Raw genomic sequence first — 24,579 nt, 5'->3', positions numbered from 1 at the left:
AATAATCAATCTTCCGTATATCTAGTTCTAAATTGTTATTATATGATTTGTGTGAAGTAAAAGCAAGTACGTCATTACCGGCTGCCACCTTCCTTGAAAGATCGCCTAGAATCCTGATTAATGCTTATGTGAGGGATTAGATAGCTATCAGATAAATTTCAAGAATTTTTCTTAAATTTTAGGAATTATAATAGAATCATTTTTAAACTTAAAAATGTAATAAAATATTTCTTAAATTTTAAAATTTTATACAATAAAATTCTTCTAATTCTCTATAGTCGGTTTATACGATTGAAAGTAATAGTGAATTCTCTCTTTCTCTATGTGATAGTGACAAAACCAACTATAATTTTCTTTATTGATTAACTATAAAAAGAATTTCGATCGTATGAGTTATATGTATAACAATTAATTAAAGGGATTTTATCTTCAAAAAATAATAGCAATTGTTTATATCATCACTTTTAATTATTTATATTAACATGTTACTTATAAATTAATTATTAAGAGTAAAATGATTTGATCGTATAAAATTTTAAAATTTAATAAATTTTATATTATATCTTTAAGTTTAAGAATGATTATATTATAATTTTTAAAATTAAAAAATGACTGTTAAAATTATCAAATACCTGTCATAGTTTTTACAAACGAATAGCAGGCTCAAATATAATTTTTCAATAAATATTAATTGATTGCAGAGTTGACTTGCAAATGGTGAGATCGCACGGTACCACAATTTTTTATTATTCATACCGGGCACAAATTAATGACTAAAAATACTCAACACTATCAACGATTTTTTTTTTCTTCCTATAATTTGGGGCCAATATACAAATATTGCCAATCATAAATATAATTCTTAAACTTTAATTTCTTTTTATTTAAATCTGATTCACATTTTTTTAAATAATTTTGTTGTTGCTAATTAAAAAACTCAACGATTAATTTTTTTATTAATTATCAAATTAAATTGAATATTATTTAATAATTAAATTTAAAAAAAAATATAGTTGAGTGAGAGGAAGTAAGGTTTTTTTAATTTTTTAAATCTGAAGTCATAAAGAAATTATTTATTTTGAGGAATGTTATTTATGCAGAGGGATAAGTTTGCCAGGTCCAATGGATGCAAGTTTTGCAATAATTAGTTCAACCCAAGACGAACTCTACAATATACCCATAATAATTTTATGCATAATAATTCAGATATTTTATAAACTCATTAAATTATTGGATTAATTGTTCAAACAAGGAACGATGACTGACCATCCTCAACCAATTCAACGCGTTTTGCTTATATGTTGCATTCCTGATATTGATTATGTATTAGTGCTTATAATGAATATAATTTTTTAAATAGCCAATTAGATAGAAAAATTAAAATTGATAATTATATTAAAAATTACATATTTTAACCTTTAAGATTTATGGCAATTAATCTTTAATAGAAGAATGAAGAGGTTATTAAATTGTTATTTGGATTTATTTTATTATCATTTACAATAAAATTTATTGACTATAAATTATTTTTTATCTTAATTTGATTAATAAAATTTAAATTTTTATAAACTGATTTTGAATTTTGGTTATAATTATTCACAATTTTTAAGATTGTAACATATGATTCGAAATTAAAACGTTTGGATATAATTCAAATTAGTTAAAAGTTTGACATTTCTATAGATGTCTTTTAATTTCAAAGCTTTTTTTTTTTTATTTCATACTTGTCTCATTCAATATAGTTTAATAAGTTCAAAACATTGCATCAAATAAAACTTGGAAATTGAGAAAATTAACATTTGGCATTCAAGATCTCAAGGGTTAGTGATGTAGGTAATCAAGCGTGTTTACTCTTTATTTTATTGACAAGATTCAGTTCTTGGAGATAGCAATAAAAAATGTAATTTATATATGAAAAATTATTTAGTGCTCTGAGCACATGTCCATTAATAAGAAGAATAGCTGAAATTTTGTTTCTAAAAGCAGCAATAATTTTCAGTGCCCAGTTTGCACGTTAAAAAAATTAAATTAAATTTTCAAGATTATATAATTGCAAAAGAGAATATGTAGCATTCTTGAAAGGGTAAGGTCACGATTCAATTTTTGAGTTGGACTCCTATCAGAATTTGGGCCGGAATAAAGTCCTTGAAATCCGTAATAAACCTAAGCAGTCTACAACCTAATAAAAAGTTCAAAAAGGAAGGCACAAAATCAAGAAAATGAATGGACAGAGTTCGGCTGTATAATTGACAATCCAACGGGGAGAAAACTCACCCGACCTGTAACACAAACAAAACCACAATTGAGGATGAAGAAAAATTATAAACCCAACACATGAATTCAAATACATAGATTATAACCCATGTTTATACAATCCTAAGATCTTCATCATATTTGTTTCACTATTCTATCATATAATCACATGAATAACATGAACTATATAGATTAGTTCATAATCTAAATATGTACCTTATTTGCAGAATAATCAATACTTTACAAATGAATCAAGTGAAAGTCTTTTAAGGACGCCAAGAAAAAGTCAATGCACCACCACTCAGTGCATACATTTCACAGTAAACATTTTTTTTATAATATATTGCAGTATCAAGTATAGATATGTACTTTATGTTTATCTTTTTCCTTGCAACCTGTCTCTGATAAAATTATATTTAGTATCAATATGCTTTTGGATTGGTATCTACTAACCAACCCAAAAACAAAGTAGATATAATTTCATTAGCATAAGTGACTTTTCCCATTTGCTCCATTTTTTATAAATCAACTAATTTCCACACTTGGTTTGATTTCATAAAATTTATGTTTTCTTCTATTGCCTTAATTCATTCATCCTTGGTAAGGCACATGAAATCTTTGCTTATTGCTTTATTGTCAAATATAGAAATGCATGATTTTAGAGATTGCCCAAGTGAGCTAATTAGTTGATTTAATTGGCAATCGAGTCTACGCAAAAATTTCTCAATGGAATGATATTTTGTTTTGTCTATACTCAATCTATCATAAACCCAAAATACAAGATATATGGTGAAACTCAATACGAGTAACACATATTTTTATCTTTATGGTGGACCAAGTATAGAGCCTAAGATGAACCGAATTTAGGTAGGAATTTCCCATTAGTAGAATGGCCAATAATGATTTGTTAATTTGTTTTATTTTTGCTGAAAGTTAACTAGGTAACCTGGATGCTGTCCAAGTTGTTGCAAAATCAGCAAAGATGACTTGACTTCCATAAGTCTAGGGCTACAGATTGTTATTATTATTATTATCATTATTATTATTACTTCTAAGTCCAATGTTGCAAAATAAGCAAAGTTAGTCGACTTCCACAAACATTAAAGGCTGGGGAAGATTTTTTTTTTTTCTAGGGGTAAATCAAATATGAAACCTTTTATTAATTAAAAGATATAATTATCATTAGTGTAACACCCCAAAATTTTAAATTTTATGAGCATTTTTGGTATTTTAATTTTATTTAAATTTTAGAAATTTTTTTGAGATTTTTCGGATTTTAAAAATCGGGTTCGATTTTCCGAAAATATAAACTTTGATGAATTTTAAAAATTAATTTAAAGACCACGTGGCAAAACTAAAAATATATTTGGAGTCTACGTATTTTTCTGAGTTTTCTGAAATTTTTTCAGAATTTTTGGACCTCATTTTCGGTCCCGAGGCAGAGTAAAAATTCAAAATTTTGTATTTCGAATCGAACCGGCCGAATCGAACCGGACCGGATCGGACCGGTCGAATCGGACCGGCTCCCTTCCCTTTTTCTTCCTCCCGCGCGCGACGTTCCCTCTTCCTTTTCTCTCTCTTTTCTCTCTCCTCCCTCCCCTGCCGCCGGCCAGCCACCTCCCCCTGCCACCCCAGCCAGCCGGCCGCCGCCCAGAACGGCCGGAAATCGGGCGCGAATTCCCTCTCTCGCGCTCGCGGCGTTTCGGCTTCTCCAGCCAAAATTCGACCGATCCGGCCACCAATTGGACCGGGTCTTGTGTCTAAAATCATCTACTCGGCGAGAACTTTCCATAGACACCAAGAACGCTGAAATCCATCGAGCGGTTTGTCCGATTTTTGCTCAGGAAGTTTTTAGCCCATTTCGACTTTTGGGCTAGATTTCTCAAAAACCGTGAATCCCACGAGAAAACCGAGGGTACCAGCACGCTCCACTCGTCGAGAGTTTCGCGGCGACATAAATTTCAAATTTTTCCGACACCGTTTTTCGGTGGGTCCCACGGAACTTCGCAGTATTTTTCCAAGCATTTAATGAGCTTAGAAAATTCTGAAAAATTTATGTACTAACCCCCGTGTTATGGGCTTCGTGTAGGTATCCTCGAATCGCAGAAATTCGGCGATTGGCCAAGATGCGAAATTCCAGGACGGACCGTTCTGGAAAAGTCTCGGTGGACCGAGGTTTTGGCTAGCCCCATTGTCGGGCGTCGGCGCGTTCCCGAAGTCGGAATCGGCAAAGGTAAACCCGAACCCTGCTTTTTCGTAATTTTCTAGTGCTTAAATAGGATTAAAAATCCATAAAATATTCGTGGTAGCTTAGAAAATTATGATTCTTTTTGCAATAGCTTAGTAATATTGCTAAGGACCGCGGGGCAAAGTTTTAGAATTTTTAGAGCTTATTTGGGCAGTTTTTGCAAAAATGGTCAATTATAAGGATTAAATTGAAATATTACATACTGTGATGGATGATTAATTTGATGGGCCCAGGAGGGGCTGTGTGATATGATTGAGTTGTGGACATATGGATTGTGAGTATAGAAGTGTGATTTGAGCCCTTTTGCAGGTTGGGTAGGTCCTAGGTATAGGGGAGACTCTGCCAGATTTTCGACACGACTTAGGACGTAATTGGTCTTTTTCTTTGTTTGTATTGAGTCAAATTTATTAAATGATTGTAATAAAATTGTCAGGTGAGCCGGGACAGCCTTCTTCCTCCGCCCAGCCGCCTCAGTGACCACCATCAAGTCTGTGAGTAAAATATTAATTTTAATTGTAATTTCGATATTATTATATGTTCAGCATGCCCATGCATCACTTATATGCATATATTTATGTAGTTAAACTCTAGGCACGATTTATGTTGCATTCATAACTGTTAACGTGCCATGAGTGTTGTTGTGGTAATTTGGAGCAGTGTGCGTGCGTTGGCGTGCGTGTGATGTGGTGTGGACTATGGATAGGACGGGTAGTCACGGCTTGAGTTCTTCGCTGGGACCCGATCCTTCGGGGGGTAGTCACGGCTTGAGTTCTTCGCTGGGACCCCCGATTTGGTTATTAAGTGGAAGTCCGAGCTGAGTTCTTCGCTGGCACCAGGTTGGATTTAAGAGAGGCGTATAGGATCAGCTCCCATATATTATGATTGATGCTACAGGGTGCGTGAGTGCTCCAAATTACCTTTTTGATGTTATGATGTGAAAATGATGTTGATGTTGCATTTCACTCTACAGGGTGCATTAGTTTTAGATAGTTATAGAGATTATGGTTAAAATTGATATTTTACTCTCTGAGTCGAACGCTCACTCCTGTTCAAAAAATTTTACAGGCCACAGGAGGATATTTTTTGAGGTTAACCTGCTTTCTCCCTCGCAGGTCGATTACTAATGTTTGTATAAATTTGTTAAATCTTAGAATTTCCGCATGTGTTAGAAATGTTTATTTGATTTGGGTCTGTAAACTAAATTATTATTTTGGGACCTGTAAACTTAATATGCTATGCATGTTTGATGGATTGGATGAGGGAGCAGAGCTCCCATTTATTTTTATGTTGATGAGTATGTGGAGGGTGAGCTGAGCTCCCCAATTGACTATATATTGTGTTTACAGGTCGGGTGAGTCGAAAACTCCCCGTTGGAAAGTCCATTTTATGGCCGGACTCTGTCCGTTTGTTTTCTTGAAATTAGGCCCAAATGGGCCTTAGAGTTGGGTTAATGAACAGTTAGGCTTACTACGGGCCTCGGGGGCTTTAGGCTGGCCCAGGTCCTAGTGCCGGTCCGGCCCATAGGTTGGGTCGTGACAAATAGACTAAACTATAAGTGTATGCTAATATATATATAAGTGTATGTGTAACACCCCTTATCCGGCACCGAATGTAGCACACCTCGCTCAGCTACATTATAGATAGCGGTATCAGAGCCTGGTTTCGATCCAGGGACCTGTGGGTTATGGGCCCACCACGCTTCCTCTGCGCCACTCTGATTTTAGATTCACTTCAATTCCTCATTATACTCAGCCAAATCTAAATGTAACACCCATTACCCGTCTACAATGTAGCTGAGCGAGGTGTGCTACATTCGGTACCGGATAAGGGGTGTTACAGTATGGATTCCTTATGGTGCATTTAAAATTTTTCAATTCTAGAATGTATTTTAAGGGAGTTGAATTTTAATTAGCAAGGAAGGAAAAGAAACACCTCAATTAATAAGAAATGAAAACTCTTTGTTATTTTTTTTTTTAATACAATTGGCTTCGATTGAGATTTAAATTTAAAATGTCACAATTTTGAAGTTGACTTTTTGTATTAATGAGCTAAATTTATTAAATAAAAACTCTTATTTTTGCAAACTAAATTAAATAAATAATCAATCTTTCATATATCTGGTCCTGAATTGTTATTATATGATTTGTGTGAAGTAAAAGCAAGAACATTGTCATTAGCTACCACCTTTCTTGAAAGATACCCTAGAATCCCAATTAATGCTTATGTGAGAGATTGAATAGCCGTCAGATAAATTTTAAGAGTTGTCCCTCAATTTTAGGGATTGTAACAGAATCGTTCTTAAACTTAAAAATGTAATATAAGACTTTTTAAATTTTGAAATTTTGTATAGTAAAATCTTTTCAATCCTCCATAACCAATTTATGCAATTCAGAGTAATAGTGACGTGAATAATTCTCTCTCCTCTATGTGATAGTGACAAAATCAGCTATCATTTTCTTTATAGATTAATCATAAAAAGAATTTTAACGGTATGAGATAATAAAACACTAGATATGACTTCGATTGAGATTTAAATTTAAAATGTCACAATTTTGAAGTTGACTTTTGTATTAATGAGCTAAAATTATTAAATAAAAACTCTTATTTTTGCAAACTAAATAAAATAAATAATCAATCTTCCATATGTCTGGTCCTGAATTGTTATTATATGATTTGTGTTAAGTAAAAGCAAGAACATCGTCATTGGCTACCACCTTTCTTGAAAGATACCCTAGAATCCCAATTAATGCTTATGTGAGAGATTGAATAGCCGTCGGATAAATTTTAAGAGTTGTCCCTCAATTTTAGGGATTGTAACAGAATCGTCCTTAAACTTAAAAATGTAATATAAGACTTTTTAAATTTTAAAATTTTGTATAGTAAAATCTTTTCAATCCTCCATAACCAATTTATGCAATTCAGAGTAATAGTGACGTGAATAATTCTCTCTCCTCTATGTGATAGTGACAAAATCAACTATCATTTTCTTTATAGATTAATCATAAAAAGAATTTTAACGGTATGAGATAATAAAACACCAGATATGTAACAGCTGATTAGAGGAATTTTACCTTCAAAAAATAATAATAATCGTTTACGTTATCGTTATTTTGGATTGTCCATATTAGCATGTTACTTATACATCGATTATTGAGAGTTAAAAAAATTTTACTGTGAAAAATTATAAAATTTAAAAAGTTTTGTGTTGCATTTTTAAGTTTAGAAACGGCTTTGTTGTAATCTCTAAAATTCAAATTAAGACGGCTATTAAAATTATCTGATTTCCGTCATTGTTTTTACAAAATAAATAGCAGCCTCAAATATAATATTTCATTAAATATTAATTGATTGATGAGATTCCACGGTACCACAATTTTTTATCATTCATACAAGGTATAAATTAATGACTAAAATTACTCAATACCATCAACGATTCTTTTTCTCCCTATAATTTGGGGTCAATATACAAATATTGCGTATCATAAATATAAATCTTAAATTTTAATTTCTTTTTATTTAAATCTGATTAAAACTCAAATTTCAAACCTTACATTTTTTAAATTGACTTTGGTGTTGCTAATTAAAAAATTCAATGATTAATTTTTTTTATTAATTATCAAATTAAATTGAATATTATTTAATAATTAAATTAAAAAAAATATTTAAGTGAGAGGAAGTAAGGTTTTTTTTTTTTTTTTTTTAATCTGAAGTCATAAAGAAATTATCTATTTTGAGGAATGTTATTTATACAGAGGGATAAGTTTGCCAGGTCCAATGGATGCAAGTTTTGCGATAATTAGTTCAAGCCAAGACGTACTCCACAATATACCCATAATAATTTTATGCATAATAATTCAGATATTTTATAAACTCATTAAATTATTGGTTTAATTGTTCAAACAATGTAAGATGACTAACTATCCTCAACCAATTCAACGCGTTTTGCTTATATGTTGCATTCCTGAGATTAATTGTGTATTAGTGCTTATCATGAATATAATTTTTTAAATAGTCAATTAGATAGACAAGTTAAAATTGATAATTATATCAAACATTACATATTTCAACCTGTAAGATTCATGCCGATTGATCTTTAATAGAAAAATGAAGAGAGTATTAAATTGTTATTTGGATTTATTTTATTATCGTTTACAACAAAATTCATTGACTATAAATTATTTTTTTATCTTATTTTTATTAATAAAATTTAAATTTCTGTAAATTGATTTTAAATTTCAGTTATAATTACTCACAATTTTTAAGATTGTAATATATGATTCGAAATTAAAACGTTTGAATATAATTCAAATTAGTTAAAAGTTTGACATTTTCTATAAATGTCTTTTTAATTTCAAAGCCTTTTTTTTTTATTCATACGTGTCTCATTCAACATAGTTTAATAAGTTCAAAACATTGCATCAAATAAAACTTGGAAATTGAGGAAATTAACATTTGGAATTCAAAATCTCAGGGGTTAGTGATGTAGGTAATTAATTGTGTTTACTCTTTATTTTATTGATAAGATTCAACTCTTGGAGATAGCAATAAAAAATGTAATTTATATATGAAAAAATATTTAGTGCTTTGAGCAAATGTCCATTAATATGAAGAATAGCTGAAATTTTGTTTCTATAAGGAGCAAAAATTTTCAGAACCGAGTATTTTATAAATTTCCTCTATATACTAACCTTGCAAGATAGCAAGTACTCTTGCCTTTTGGATTTAGAAACTTTCTATAAAATGTTAACCGTTAAATGTCTCGTCAAAATATGGTATTTTAATTGCTATAAACATAAATTGGAATTATTGGCCGGGTAGTTTGGTTGGTCTTTTAGAGTGAGAATGTCTTAAATTCGAGTCTCTTCATTTATTTATTCTAAGATAATTTACCTTTATATGAGAATGAAATATAACTACCTCTTATATAGTTTATCAATCGCTACTAAATCCATTGAGTCTCTATTGAATACAAAAAAAATTATTGGCTCTAATTTCATTTCCAATTTCAATTATGGTCGAGTAAGAGTGCATATGCACATGAGACCACGAACTGAGAGGAAAAATTAAAAAAAAAAGAAAAAAAAAGAAAGAGAATACATATAATTAATGAAAATTTTTATTGATTAGACTTTTCAATTGAACAAACTAGCATAACACCCATGCTATGCATGGATAATTTATAATTTTTATTTTTTAATTTAATTTTTAATTACATTCTAAAGAAAATAAATTATTACTATTAAATTAATTTTTAACTAAAATTTCTCTCTTATTTAATTTAATTTGAATAAACTTTTATCTATTAAAATAATAAATTTTAATTAATTTATAGTGTAATTAATTAAAATACCTATTTAATTCTTTTTATACATATTTCTATGATTACTTCGATTAAAATGTAATAAAATTATTTTATTTAAAAAATAATTTAAATTTTATAAAATTTTTATATTTTATCTCATAAATAATAAAAAATATATTAAATTACTAATAATGAATTGAATTATTTAATTTTAATAATAAGGAAAATATACAACATTATTGTTAATTAAAAAGAACATTTTATTATATTATTTTTAAAAAATATTATATCTTTAAATTTTTATAAAATGTAATTTTTTTTATTAATCTAATATATTTTGTATAAAATAATTCTATCACAAAAATTATTATTGTTTTATATAAATTTATGATATAAGATAAAAATATTTCATAAAAATTAAAATTTTAAAATATTATGATTTTTTATTAATATAATAAATGTTAAAAAAAATACACTATTTTTCAAAAGATAATTCCATAATTTTAATATTGCAACTTTATTTTTTTTTTAATTTTTTTAACTTATAGTTAAATTTTTTATAGAATCATATTTGCATTCTATTTTTGAAATTCTACTTCTATATAAAAATATAATTAAGAGATAATTTATATATAAATATCTAGATATTTAATTAAAATTTGAAAATATTTCTGTTGAAAATTAATAATAATAAAATATGAATAATTAAAATATTAGTTATAATTGCATTCGATATATAAATGTAATGAACTAAAATATTAAAAAGTTTAAAAAATATTAAATAAGAAATTTATAAAAAAAATAGTAATTAAATAAATATTAATTAAATATATTTAAATAAATAAATTTTGAGAATGATAATTAATAACTTTTGAAAAAAATAATAAAAAAAGAAGTAAATCAAAAAAAGATTTGAGAGTTCTTAAGTGAAATGAAAATATTTTGTGAAATGAGAGTGGTTGATATGTATCAAATATCCCATATGACTACTATATATGGATAAACAAATAGAAACTATTTAAATAAAAGTTTAATTTTATAGACCTGTTGTGGTCCATGAAAATTTCTTGTGGATATTGACCTGCAAAACAAAAAATAAATGAAAAGCTAGTATGAGAGAATAGTATATTAGATTAATTAGGGAGAAAGAACATACCTCTATAGATGGTCTGATATCTTTGTATACGATATAAATAATGATTGGTTATAGTAAATCAATAATGTAATTATATGAATATTATTAGCTAGTATAATTATAGGATTATATTTCTATTTATAGTGCATAATTATAGGAATTGCTATATTTGGCAATCCTACTAATATTGTTTATCTTTAATTAAGATTATTTTCTTTTATTGAGTGGGTCTTATAGTGGTTGAATCGATTGAATAAATCTCATGTTTGAACCATTAAATATCATTAGGCTCATAGGTTATCCAAAAACCCGAGTTACTAGATTAATTATATATATTTTGAAGGGCTATATCATTAGTCCCCTCCCCCTTCCCCCCCCCCCCCCCGTGAGTACAAATCTTTAGGTTAGTTTACATGTCAACTTTGGTCATCGCCCTAATTTTTTTTTTGTTTGAGTGCGGACTATTGTCTTGATAAACTTGATAATAGTAGAATTTTCACCTTAGGTGGATTTGCACCTTCGATTTGCTTAGTTTGGTAAACTATTCCTTAGGTAGACTTGCACCTTTAATTTGCTTACTTAGCGAGCTATCATTTTAGGTGGGGTAAGCACTTTTATTTTAGCCTTGCAGACTATCGTCGTAGATGGGTTAAGCACAGCCTAGTAGACTATGTCGTATATGGGTTAAGTATCTTTGTTTTAGCCTGGCGAACTATCACCGTGGATGGATTAAGCACCTTAGATTTTTTAGCCTGGTGGACTATCACCATGGATGGGTTAAGCATCCTTATTTTATTTAGCCTAGTGGACTATCACCGTGGATGGGCTAAGTATCCTTTATTTTAGGCTGGCAATCTATCGTCGTGAATGGGCTGAGCACCCTTAATTTATTTAGCCTGGTAAACTATCGCCGTGGATGGGCTAAACACCCTCAGTGTATTTAGCTTATCGTCGTGGATGGGCTAAGCACCCTTTAAAATTTATCTACAAAAATAATGCTTGTGCAAGTATTTTTGTAAAAATAATCCATATAATGCATGTTGTAAACTTATCCACAATTTCTCAATAAATAGTATTATAAATGGAATGTATAATAAACATTTCCAGAGGATTTATCAACTGATTTTGATAAAAAATAAAGGCCTTCAAGTTTAAAGAATATTTGATAGTGATATATTATTCATAAACATATATTCATATATGCATAGTTATAAAATGAATTTTAATTTCAATCACATCTAAATTCTGCAGTATAATAAGTATGAACTAAATAAAAATCAAAAGCAATCTAGATCATAGAAATTAGAGCGATAAATTTTAAAATAATTTCAGATGTCTTCAATTACCATTCATCTTGAAGACAAACTTAGATTATAATTTAATCTAATAGAGATTATGCTATTGCCCCCAAATAATTCTAAAACTTAATTTTTAGAATCATATAATTTTTTCAAGTCCCATTAAACTAAAATACAATAATAATTTCTATTCGTTTAAAGTTAAGCAATGAATTTAATTTTGATAATAATAGAATTCTGTGTCAATAAAATTGACGAAAATTCATATAATGTTGATTGGAAGTATTTATAGGTAATTTTCAATAAAACACAGTAATGGTCCAAAATACAAAACTGAAGGTGCGGTGATGGACTTACTAAATGTGGCTCTTTTATAGCTATTAACATAAATCAAGACTGTTTCCTTACCATAGAACATTGACAATTTTGTAAAAAAATTATTAAATAAGAATTTTTATAAGTTCAAATAATTTGAAAATTCTGAAACTTCGCAATGATCTCCCGTCAATTGTTAAACTATTAAAAATATTACATAACAATTGAAAATGTGATTTTTTTTTTCTTAATGTCAAATCTTTGTAAAATAAAATATAAAAATATCATTTGAAGCACATGGATTATATATAGACACGTAACAGCAAAAAAGAAAGAATGATGCAATGATAAAGCATTTATACTTACTACAAGAAGAATGTCATTGATTGATCGTCTAATAGAATATAAAGCCCTCTGGTAAATTTAAAACAAAACTCATGTGATTGTAAATAAATTTTGTAGATTGTGCCTAAGTAAATTTAGAAATTTCTTGAGCACGATACAAAATTTTTGCCTTGATTGTTGCAAACCATAAGCCATCATTTCACGTGGTTCATTCTCCCATTTTGAGTTCAGAATATAAAGAATATAAGGAAGAGACACAGCTTCTTGCATCGTTTCCTATAGACGGCGCTACTGTTGCGGTTCATGAAAATTTTTTGTGGGTATGGACCTATAAAATAGAAAATAAATGGGTCAGAGATTTACCAAGTGTGGACTCGGTAAGGACCCTCCGATGCTCAAGTTAAAGCTAGTATGAGAAATAGTGTATTAGATTAATTAGGAAGAAAGAATATACCTCCATAAATAATATGATCTTTTTATATAGGATATAGATAATGGTTGATTATAGTAAGTCAATAATGTAATTATATGAATATTATTAGCTAGCATAATTATAGAATTATATTTTTATTTATAGTGCATAATTATAGGGATTGCTATATTTGCAATCCTACCAATACTGCTTATCTTTAATTAAGATTCTTTTCTTTTATTGAGCGGGTCTTACAATGGTTGAATCAATTGAATAAATCTCATGGTTGAACCATTAAATATCATTAGGCTCATGGGCTATCTAAAAATTTGAGTTACTAGATTAATTATATATATTTATTAAGGAGCTATATCATTAGTCCCTCAATACCTCTGGAGCGGGGCCTAGCCCATGGTGCGGATCTGACACATCAACATTGACGTCGTCTATGGGAACATGGCCATGTGCCTCTTCCCAAGCCCCTCAACTAGGGGGCTATGTTGATGCCCAGCGTCCCACATGCATTGATTAAAAGTCGAGGGGCTAGGTCGCTTATAAGCACTAGTCTCCCCTCTCTCCCCCAGAGGTGCCTTTTCAGGACAAAACCCTCAAGGGTTGCTATTACCACCAGTCGCAGGGACAATACCTTTAAAGCGGGGCCTAGCTCATGGTGTGGATTTAACACATCAACAGTTAGCTTCCTTAACTTTCATTTCTGCAAATTTTAGTTGCTCCTTCGATAGACTGATGCTAGTGTAGTTGCATCCTGTTTGTTTGACAACTTCAATAGCCAACCCTCCCCAACCACAACCGATCTCAAGAACTTCATGCTCCTTATTGATTTGTGCCTGGATTGATTAACCCCAAAATGTATAAAAAGCATAACCAGCATGAAAAAATTTTTCAAGTTTCATGAAATTAGTAGTTGGGGAAAGACGTACCTTTTTAATCAGAAGGGAATATTTCCTCAGTTGTGCTGTGTTCAAGTCTTCATCTTCGGGTAAATTTTAATAATTATCCCTGAACTTATATGGTTGTAACACTACAGTCTTTAAACTTTAAAATGTAACATAAAATCCCCTAAACTTTCAAATTTTGCACAATAAAATCCCTCTAACTTTCAATTACTGATTTTTCAGTTGAAAATTGATATGAACAGCTCCCGCATGGCTCTTAGTCAACATTTCTCTCTCCTCTCTTATTCAAATTGTAAAATTATTCTCTCTACACCTGAAAAAATTATTCTGTTTACAGTGAAAAAAAGAATGCAATTTACACATAACTTGAGAGAGAAAAGAGAAATATTGATTAAGCTCCACACTAGAACTGTTCAGATCAGCGTCTAACTGAAAAACCGACAATTAGAGGTTAGAGGGATTTTACTGTGCAAAATTTAAAAGTTAAAAGGGTTTTATATTACATTTTTAAGTTGAAAGACTATAATGTTATACTAGATAAGTTCAGGGACGATTGTCAAAATTTATCCCTTTATCTTCAGTCTATTTCCCCACACAAATAAATATGTCACAGGTTAACAACACATAAGAATATATATATATATATATATATATATATATATATATATATATATATATATATATATATATAGCATTGGTTTTCTGACCTTAAACATTGCACAGGAGTATGTCATTAATTGTTTCATCCAAGAACATAGGAAAAATCTCATTACTCTATAAACAAGAAAAAAAAAGGAACACAAGCTTCCATTTGAATTCTTTTTTATTTGCATTTGATTTCTAACAGTTTATCACGTATTTCTTTTTTCTTTTTTGGATAAAAGCAAGCTTTCATTTAAAAAAAATTTAATTTATCAAGTGTTTCTAGCAAAATCAAATCATGAATCAAAATTTATAAAAAGATTTTATTTAGAAAGAAAAACTATATAGTGAAGAAAAACAGAATTAAAGTTTAAAAATAAAAATTACCAACTTAATTACCTCTTTGTCATGAATCTCAAATATAAATATATGAGTCTCATTTAATTTATGTGTAAATATATATTATATTATAAATTGATGATGTATTTTTCCTATATACTAGAAATTGTCAAGAGATATAATTAAATAAATATGCATGTGATGATGATCAGACAAGATTAACATGTGATTGGGCCATTCAATTTCATAATGATGACAGACATTCCTGCGAGCTTGTGCAAGGGTGTTTTGATTTAAAACCTGCTTCAAGAAAGCAATTGCACAATACCAGATGTGAAAATCAAGGGTGTGCACAATACCAGATGTGTTGTCGTTTGTCGGACTCGAACATGTTGTTTGCACACATATTATCCTTAAACACCGCCCATTTTGCACAAGTAAGGTCCACGCAGGTCTGCAGATGGCCAACGTGCCGTAACGTGGGTGTGTAAGCATAAGAACCAAACAAACGCCATTTGCGAGTCCCAAAAGAATCCAGTCTATCCTTGGTAGCTTCGTGCGAAACAAGGTCGTAGGTAGGAGGCTCGGATATTTAGGACTAATCATGGGTAGATATAAGGTGGAGCAGCACCGGACGAACCACAATATGCAGTTGTACCCAACCCCCCAACATGACCATTGATCGCAATTAGAACGTCGTAAATTTAAATTAAATTTACGCAGGTGAGATTGCTATCGCCCATCTATTTCCACATTGTGTGAAATATGGGATTGATAAGGATTTATACAAGCAAGCAATTATCTCACCAAGATTAGATTAAGCAGACGTTCATCGGTGTCTGGAAAGGAAAAATCTCCATTCACATAAGCATCTGCAAGGCCTGTATCAGCCCAGGTCATTACCTGAAAATTTTTTCAGATAATTAACTGTAAAGAATATGGTGTTAGTTATTTTTTCTTTTTATTAATCCCAATGCAGAAAAGCAAGAGTATACCTTCCAGTAAAACTGGGGATGTGGACTCTCATGACAACTTTCAGGGAACATTTTTGCTGGTTCCCTCAAAAATAAAACTTGTGCCTCCTTCCTCTTCTAAACTGTGGTATCACAGAGCAGAGTTTAGTCAATAAAACACATACTAATGGAGAAGGTATAAGGTTTCTTCAACGTGGGGAACCATTTTTGCACCATGTTCCTATTAAAGGAATTCCATGCATATACTTCTGTTAATATTTGGAGGTTTCTTTCTTTTCCTCGGAAAATATATATATATATATATATATATTTTTTTTTTTTTTTTTTTTGAATGAATATAATGTGCTAGAGTTTTAATATTCTTTCCTCTATATGATAGTGACAAAATTAACTATTATTTTCTTTACAGATTAATCATAAAAAGAATTTTAACCGTATGAAATAATAAAATACTAGATGTATGATAGTTTATTAAAGAGATTTTACCTTCAAAAAATTTATGTTATCATTATTTTAAATTGTCCATATTAACATGTTACCTATAAATTAATTATTGAGAATTAAAAAAATTTTATTGTATAAAATTTTAAAATTTTAAAAATTTTTTATTATATTTTTAAGTTTAGAAATAATTTTGTTACAATTTTTAAAATTAAGAAATGACTATTAAAATTATCTGATATCCGTCATTATTTTTACAGAATAAATAGTGGCCTCAAATATAATATTTCAATAAATATTAATTGTTTGCAGAGTTGAATTGCAAATGGTGAGATCGCACAGTACCACAATTTTTTATTATTCATAAAAGGTATAAATTAATGACTAAAAATATTCAACACTATCAACGATTTTTTTTTCTTCCTATAATTTGGGGTCAATACACAAATATTGCCCATCATAAATATAATTCTTAAGTTTTAATTTCTTTTTATTTAAATCTGATAGAAACTCAAATTTCAGATCTCACATTCTTTAAAATAACTTCAGTGTTGCTAATTAAAAACTAAAAATAGTTAGTGAGAGGAAGTAAGGTTTTTTTTTTTTTTTTAAATCTGAAATCATAAAGAAATTATCTATTTTGAGGAATGTTATTTATATGGAGGGATAAGTTTGCCAGGTCCAATGGATGCAAGTTTTGCCATAATTTTTTTTTTTCAGAGTTCAACCCAAGACGCACTCCACAATAAACCCTTAATAATTTTATGCATAATAATTCAGATATTTCATAACCTCATTAAATTATTGGATTAATTGTTCAAACAAGGTACGATGACTAACTATCCTCAACCAACTCAACGCGTTTTGCTTATATCTTGCATTCCCACGATTAATTATGTATAAGTGCTTATCATGAATATAATTTTTAAATAGTCAATTAGACAAAAAAGTTAAAATTGGTAATTATATTAAACGTTACATATTTCAACCTTTAAGATTCATGGTAATTAATCTTTAACGTAAAAATGAAGAGGGTATTAAATTGTTATTTGGATTTATTTTATTATCATTTACAATAAAATTCATTAACTATAAATTATTTTTTTATCTTATTTTTAATTTTGGTTATAATCACTTACAATTTTTAAGATTGTAATATATGATTTGAAATTAAAACGTTTGAATAAAATTCTAATTAGTAAAAAGTTTGACCTTCTCTATGAATATACCTTTTTAATTTCAAAGCTTTTTTTTTTATTCATACATGTCTCATTCAATGTAGTTTAATGAGTTCAAAAAATTGCATCAATAAAACTTGGAAATTGAGGAAATTAACATTTGGAATTCATAATCTCAAGGGTTAGCGAAGTAGGTAATTAAGTGTGTTTTACTCTTTATTTTATTGATAAGATTCGATTCTTGGAGATGGCAATCAAAAATGTAATTTATATACGAAAAAATATTTAGTGCTCTGAGCAAATGTCCATTAATATGAAGAATAGCTGAAATTTTGTTTCTATAAGCAGCAATAATTTTCAGTGCCGAGTATTTTATAAATTTCCTCTATATATTAACCTTGCAGGATGGCAAGTACTCTTGCCTTTTTGATGTAGAAACTTTCTATAAAATGTTAACCGTTAAATGACTCGTCAAAATAGGGTATTTTAATTGTTATAAACATAAATAAGAATTATTAGTTGGGTAGTTTGGTTGGTCTCCCAGAGTGAAAATATCTTAAATTCGAGTCTTTCCATTTATCTATTCTAAGATAATTCAAGTTCACGTGAGAATGGAATATAACTACCTCTTATATAGTTCATCAATCGTTACTAAATCTATTGAGTCTCCATTGAATAAAAAAAAATTATTGGTTCTAATTTCATTTTCAGTTTCAATTATGGCCGAGTGCGAGTGCATATGCACATAAGACCAAGAACTGATAGAAAAAATAAATTAAAAAGAAAAAGAAAGAGAATATATATATATAATTAATGAAATTTTTATTGATTAGACTTTTCAATTGAACAAATTTATTGATGCTGTTACCAAATTCTTAAATAACAAATAAAAAGAGAAGAGCTACACAACTAGTTTGGTTGATTGGTTCATTGGCCTTCTGTGGAAGACAAGTGAGAGTATGCTGATGGAAAACCTTTGTATGGATACCCCAATGTCTCAGTGTTTCCAGTACGAGAGAATGCAACCTGCATGAATGCATGGTTTATTGATGGATAATTAACTAAGAACAGACAAGGGAAACATATAATTAACACAGCATTAATTTGTGTTACCTGATAATCCCCAAGCGTATATGACTTAAATCCAGCTGCACAGTAATCAAAGTAGTATTCCCATGTCCTAATGAACTTCTCATCGAATCCCATGCTAAGAATTTTGCTAATTAAGAACAAAAAGCAGTGCCTATTAATTAAAAATTTAATTAAAATTAGGTTTTAAGTACATATTATGATGATGAATTTATAATGAATTAACTTGTATCCAAGAAAAAGTCAAATTACCGATTCTCAATTGTTTATATATACCATATAAAACCATTCTAATCATTTTTTTTTATTTTTAATGTTAAACCAGTTCTTTTAGGGATGAATAAATTAATATCTTGTGACTATCAATATCAGTGACAAAAGTTGTCGAAATAAATAAAGAAGTAGCTATAAACAGTCGTACTCGTCGTTAAAACTTTGAAAAAGAGTTTGGTTTTTTTAGCGAAGAAAAGAATCATCGCAGTGCTTTTTAACTTTTTGCGACGAAGCTGTTTCAATTGAAACACCTATTAGGCTATGAGATGACTTTTGTGAACAAATTCTTTGGTCGTTGAATCGGAGACTTTACAGGTTTAGATATGATCAAATACTATTGAATTAAAATTTATTAATAACAATTTACAGTTTTTATTAGTGAAAAATGTTCATAGCCTTTTTTTTTTTTTTGTAGTTTTGAAGAGCTTTACCTCTGATTGTCCAAGAAATTTTTTCTCCAGAGTCTCAATGTATGGTAATAATGACTTCCTATATTTTCCACATGCTCCACACTGCAGAAATATTATTTTGTTAGAATTGCGAGAAGGATAAATAGCAGCCTAAGTGAAAGTTAGTGAATGGAGCTACTATCTCATAACAGTAGTGACTCGTACCATAGTCTTGAGGCAGCACTCATGGCTGATATTACCATGCTTAATGAAGGCACGCATGCACCAGGGAATATATATTCCTTAATAAAATCTGTACTTCGCCTGTATTGCTCGTAACGTTCTTCTGGTACTGATGAAAACTGAGGGAAAGAAAAATTTTAATGCAACTAAGAATTTCTGAATGCTGACAATTTAGCAGTTAAGCATGGAATTTTATTGCTGAAATCATGATATTACCACTCAGAATAAGTTATTTATTCTGTTGGTTTCCATTTTGCCCTTACCTGTAGAACGAGAAGCCCGTCTTCTGACAATAATTTGTCGCAGCAACCAAAGAATTCCTCCATGAATTCATGTCCAACATGCTCTATCATTTCACTGAAAAAGGCCATTCAAACTGAAAATTTTGTTTTGCTTGCAAAGATTTTTGTGGTTATCGATTGAACTCACCAAGATATGATTCTGTTGTATTTACTAGTTTCAGGCAATTGACGATAGTCACAAAGTTGAAGCTTGATATGGTCCTGACAAAAGAATAGGTTCGTAAGTTTCTAAATTAAGATTTATTAAGGTATCGCACAAACTTGGTAAAAATTTTCAGTCATTTCCACACAAAAATCTGTAATACAATTGTACTGTATCTCTTGACACTTGCTACCTGTAAGCCAGCTTCTTTCACTTTCATCTCTGCAAATTTCAGTTGCTCCTCAGACAAAGTGATGCCAGTGTATTTACACCCAGTTCGTTTCACAACTTCAATGGCAAAGGTTCCCCAGCCACAACCTATGTCAAGAACTTCCTGCTTCTGGTCAATTCTTGCCTAGGTTGGTTCAAGGTGAAGCATGCATACAGATGTAAATTAACATCATAAAAAATTTTGCAAAAGAAATTGATGAAATATTTGTGGATTGAGCTCACTTTTTCAATCAGAAGAGAAATTTTCCTTATCTGTGCCGTTTGCAAGTCTTCATCTTCCATCTGTAAATTAATTAATTAATTCCACTCATAAATAAATAATTATAATAGATGGATGAGATTACTTGTTTACCTTAAATACTCCAGAGGAGTATGTCATTGTTTCACCCAAGAACAACGCAAAAATTTCATTACTCTGGAAACACAAACCACAAAAATAGAAATAAGCTTCTAGTTGAGAGATTAGTTTAATCCTGACATAAACGAATAATTATCTGAATACCAGGTCATAGTGACGAGAGATGTTCCTGCGAGCTTGTGTAAGAGTATTTTGCCTTAGAACATGCAGGTAGAATAATTTCGCGGATGTAATAGCAGCTGTGAATAACAAAGGCGTCCACCAACCCCTGAAACCCATCCCAACAGGAGTACTTAAACATACAAAGATCCAACAGAGAACTACTACTAAAGTCAGATTCATTGTTTTACCTTTTCTTGTTCGATTTTGAAGCAGATTTATTGGCATGATCTCTATTGGCAATCAGTAACTGCAATATAAAATCGAAGCTTTTAGCTGAGTGGTGCTGGACTCGTCTCTTTAAGTCCGTAAAATCTTGAAGCCAATTGTAAAATAATAATAATAAAAAAATAAAAAAAAGCAATTATATATCTCACCATGATAAGATTCAAGAGTCCTTCATCTGCATCAGCAAAAGAAAAATCTCCATCAATATAAGCATCTGCAAGGCCTATATCTGCCCGTGTCATTACCTAACAAAAAATTTTCAAAGTCCTTGTCAACGTGGTGAGAATTTTGTGTAAAATAATTTTCTACTTGGCAATTGATGAAGAAAGATTCCGACAGAAGAATACATGCCTTCCAGTAAAACTGGGGATTGTGAACTTTCAAATGAACTTTTAGAGAACATTTTTTACTAGTTCCCTCAAAAGTAAGATCTGCGGCGCCTGCTTCCTGTAAACTGGAAAATGCAAAGTACATGATCAGAGAATATATACACATGTTCAAGTTCGGTATAAATTTTACATATAACATGATATGTTAAGCAAGACCATAGGAAAGGGTGGAAATATACGTTACGCAGCCAGTAGAGATGAAGGATCCAAGAAATCTAGTAACAAAACTCCGGCTCAGAGTTTCTAACAGAGAGGGTGCCTTGTACATTGGATTTCTCACAGCATCAAAGCTTTCTGAAGTGGCCATGCTAGACTTCAGAGAAGTAGACCTTATCTTGAATTCGATTGTAACACCCCTGATTTTTTATATATTATTATTGGGCTTCGTGTAGGTATCCTCAATTCGCGAAAATTCGACAGTTATCCGGATCTGTGAATTTCCGGCCAGACAGACCAGCTACCGGAAAAGTCTCCGAATTGGATCGAGGTTTTGGCTACCCCACCATTGTCAGGCATCCCGAGCGCGTTTCCGAAGTCAGAATCGGCAAAGGTAAACCCGAACCTTGCTTTTTCGTAATTTTCTAGTGCTTAAATAGGATTAAAAATCCATAAAATATTCGTGGTAGCTTAGAAAATTACGATTCTTTTTGCAATAGCTTAGTAATATTTCTAAGGACCGCAGGGCAGAGTTTTATAATTTTTAGAGCTTATTTGAGCAGTTTTTGCAAAAATGATCAATTATAAGGACTAAATTGAAATTTTACATATTGTGATGAATGATTGATTTGATGGGCCCAGGAGGGGCTGTGTGATGTGATTGAGTTGTGGATATATGGATTGTGGATATAGAAGTGTGTTTTGAGCCCTTTTGCAGGTTGGGTAGGTCCTAGGTATAGGGGAGACTCTGCCGGATTTTCGGCACGACTTAGGACGTATTGGGTCTTTTCTTGATTTGTATTGAGTCATTTGTATTAAATAATTGTAATATAATTGTCAGGTGAGCCGGGACAGCATTCTTCCTCCGCCCAGCCACCACAGTGATTGCCGTCAAGTCTGTGAGTAAAATATTAATTTTAATTGTAATTTCGATATTATTATATGTCAGCATGCCCATGCATCACTTATATGCATATAATTATGTAGTTAAACTCTAGGCACGATTTATGTTGCATTGATAACTGTTAAAGTGCCATTAATGTTGTTGCGGTAATTTGGAGCAGTGTGCGTGCGTTGGCGTGCGTGTGATGTGGTGTGGACTATGGATAGGACGGGTAGTCACGACTTGAGTTCTTCGCTGGGACCCGATCCGTCGAGGGGTAGTCACGGCTTGAGTTCTTCGCTGGGACCCTCGATTTGGTTATTAAGTGGAAGTCCGAAATGAGTTCTTCACGGCACGAGTTGGATTTAAGAGAGTGTATAGGGATCGGCTCCATATATTATGATTGATGTTACGAGTGCGTGAGTGCTCCAAATTTACCTTTTTGAGGTTATGATGTGAAAATGTTGTTGATGTTGCATTTCACTCTACAGGGTGCATTAGTTTTAGATAGTTATAGAGATTATGGTTAAAATTGATATTTTACTCTCTGAGTCGAACGCTCACTCCTGTTCAAAAATTTTTACAGCCACGGGAGGATATTTTATTAGGTTAACTCGCTTTTCTACTTAGCAGTTGTTTATCAATATTTGTGTAATTTTATTTACTCCTAGAATTTCCGCATGTGTTAGAAGTATTTATTGATTATGGTCTGTAATATTATTATCATGTTGGACCTGTAAACGTATAATGATATGCATGTTTGATGGATTGGATGAGGGAGCTGAGCTCCCATTTATTATTATGAGGATATGAGTATGTGGAGGGTGAGTTGAGCTCCCCAATTGAGTATTTATTGTGTTTACAGGTCGGGTGAGTCGAAAACTCCCCGTTGGAAAGTCCATTTTATGGCGGACTACATCCATTTGTTTTCTTGATCTGGGCCCAAATGGGCCTTAGAGTTGGGTTAATGAGCAGTTAGGCTTACTACGGGCCTCGGGGCTTTAGGTGGCCTGTGTCCTAGTCTTGGTCCGGCCCATAGGTTGGGTCGTGACAAATGTGGTATCAGAGCTTATGCTCCATATTCATAGGGAAAAATTATCTAAGTGTTGGGAAGAGTCTACTAGGAGTCACATGCGAAGTATAGGATTCTGTTTCGTCTTTTCCTGTAATTCTTTGTTTCTAGATTCTACGTTATACCTCGGGAAATATAAGATTACCTCAGTTAGTGTCTTGATTTTCATGGAGTACACAGAAATGTGAAATAGAGTTAGTAAACATGTGAGATCTATCATGAGGATACGTACTCCAAGAAATGTTATATTTTTGTCAGTATGGGTTTAAATGGTGTGCCCATTTCGTGTAAGACACGAGTACATAAAAGTGAGTCTTAAAAGTACAGTTGCCCTAGATAAGGATGAGGATACCACTACTGGCAATCATCAGTAGATGACCCAGTCAGAATAAGTTTGTGATAATAGAAGATTCAGGAGAGATAAGAAATTAGGAGACCTAGTCTGTCAGGACGTATCGTAGTAACTGTACAATGTTCTCGATGTCTGCTCTGTAAGCTGCAGATTACAGTACCGACATGAGATTATTGTGTAGAGCTGTGTGCATCCCCGTGGTGCTCCATAATGAGGGTGTTTGAGATGGCTTTTGTTTTGGTACAGTTATGCCAGAACAGAGTTCTATATTTGCAGAGGAGTTGGGAACTCCTGGCTAAGAGTCTAAAGTTAGAATATTGAAAGGTCACAGTTGGGTGATAACTAGAGTCAGTGACTCAGTTACCCCAGCATGAGCTAGAGTTACATCAAGAGTTGCCATCAGACCAGAGGTTTCGGACTAGTTGCAAAGTAAAGGTGACACTTATAGAGTGAGAATAGTATACCTTGTGTGTATCAGTATGGAATAAAGTACAACTCTACTACCTAGAGAAGG

General features: G+C 31.1%; 1 protein-coding gene across 1 annotated transcript; it reads right to left on the bottom strand.

Moving 5' to 3' along the window:
* Nucleotides 1–18,604: 18,604 nt before the first annotated feature.
* On the bottom strand, nucleotides 18,605–21,943 carry LOC110657938 (uncharacterized). Its single transcript, XM_021815387.2, has 14 exons — nucleotides 21,782–21,943; nucleotides 21,565–21,667; nucleotides 21,363–21,458; nucleotides 21,177–21,235; nucleotides 20,971–21,094; nucleotides 20,821–20,883; nucleotides 20,691–20,750; nucleotides 20,431–20,592; nucleotides 20,223–20,296; nucleotides 20,057–20,150; nucleotides 19,776–19,912; nucleotides 19,593–19,673; nucleotides 18,913–19,018; nucleotides 18,605–18,825 (listed from the first exon to the last, which is right to left on the bottom strand). The coding sequence occupies exons 1-14, from the start codon at nucleotides 21,907–21,909 to the stop codon at nucleotides 18,727–18,729; spliced, it is 1,386 nt and encodes a 461-aa protein (XP_021671079.2). The 5' UTR covers nucleotides 21,910–21,943; the 3' UTR covers nucleotides 18,605–18,726.
* Nucleotides 21,944–24,579: the final 2,636 nt, after the last annotated feature.

Source organism: Hevea brasiliensis, chromosome 4, assembly GCF_030052815.1.
Source record: "Hevea brasiliensis isolate MT/VB/25A 57/8 chromosome 4, ASM3005281v1, whole genome shotgun sequence".
In the NCBI taxonomy this organism is placed as follows: Eukaryota; Viridiplantae; Streptophyta; class Magnoliopsida; order Malpighiales; family Euphorbiaceae; genus Hevea; species Hevea brasiliensis.
The sequence above is the reverse complement of the archived record's forward strand: the minus strand, read 5'-3'. Positions and strand labels throughout refer to the sequence as shown.

What these genes read in the sequence shown, in the direction of transcription:
- LOC110657938 (XM_021815387.2), bottom strand. Translation starts at nt 21,909, where the DNA reads ATGGCCACTTCAGAAAGCTTTGATGCTGTGAGAAATCCAATGTACAAG. An exon ending in ATCCCCAGTTTTACTGGAAG is followed by an intron (nt 21,459 to 21,564) that starts GCATGTATTCTT and finishes ATTTTTTGTTAG; the next exon opens with GTAATGACACGGGCAGATAT. An exon ending in TCTCTCGTCACTATGACCTG is followed by an intron (nt 20,884 to 20,970) that starts GTATTCAGATAA and finishes TTGTGTTTCCAG; the next exon opens with AGTAATGAAATTTTTGCGTT.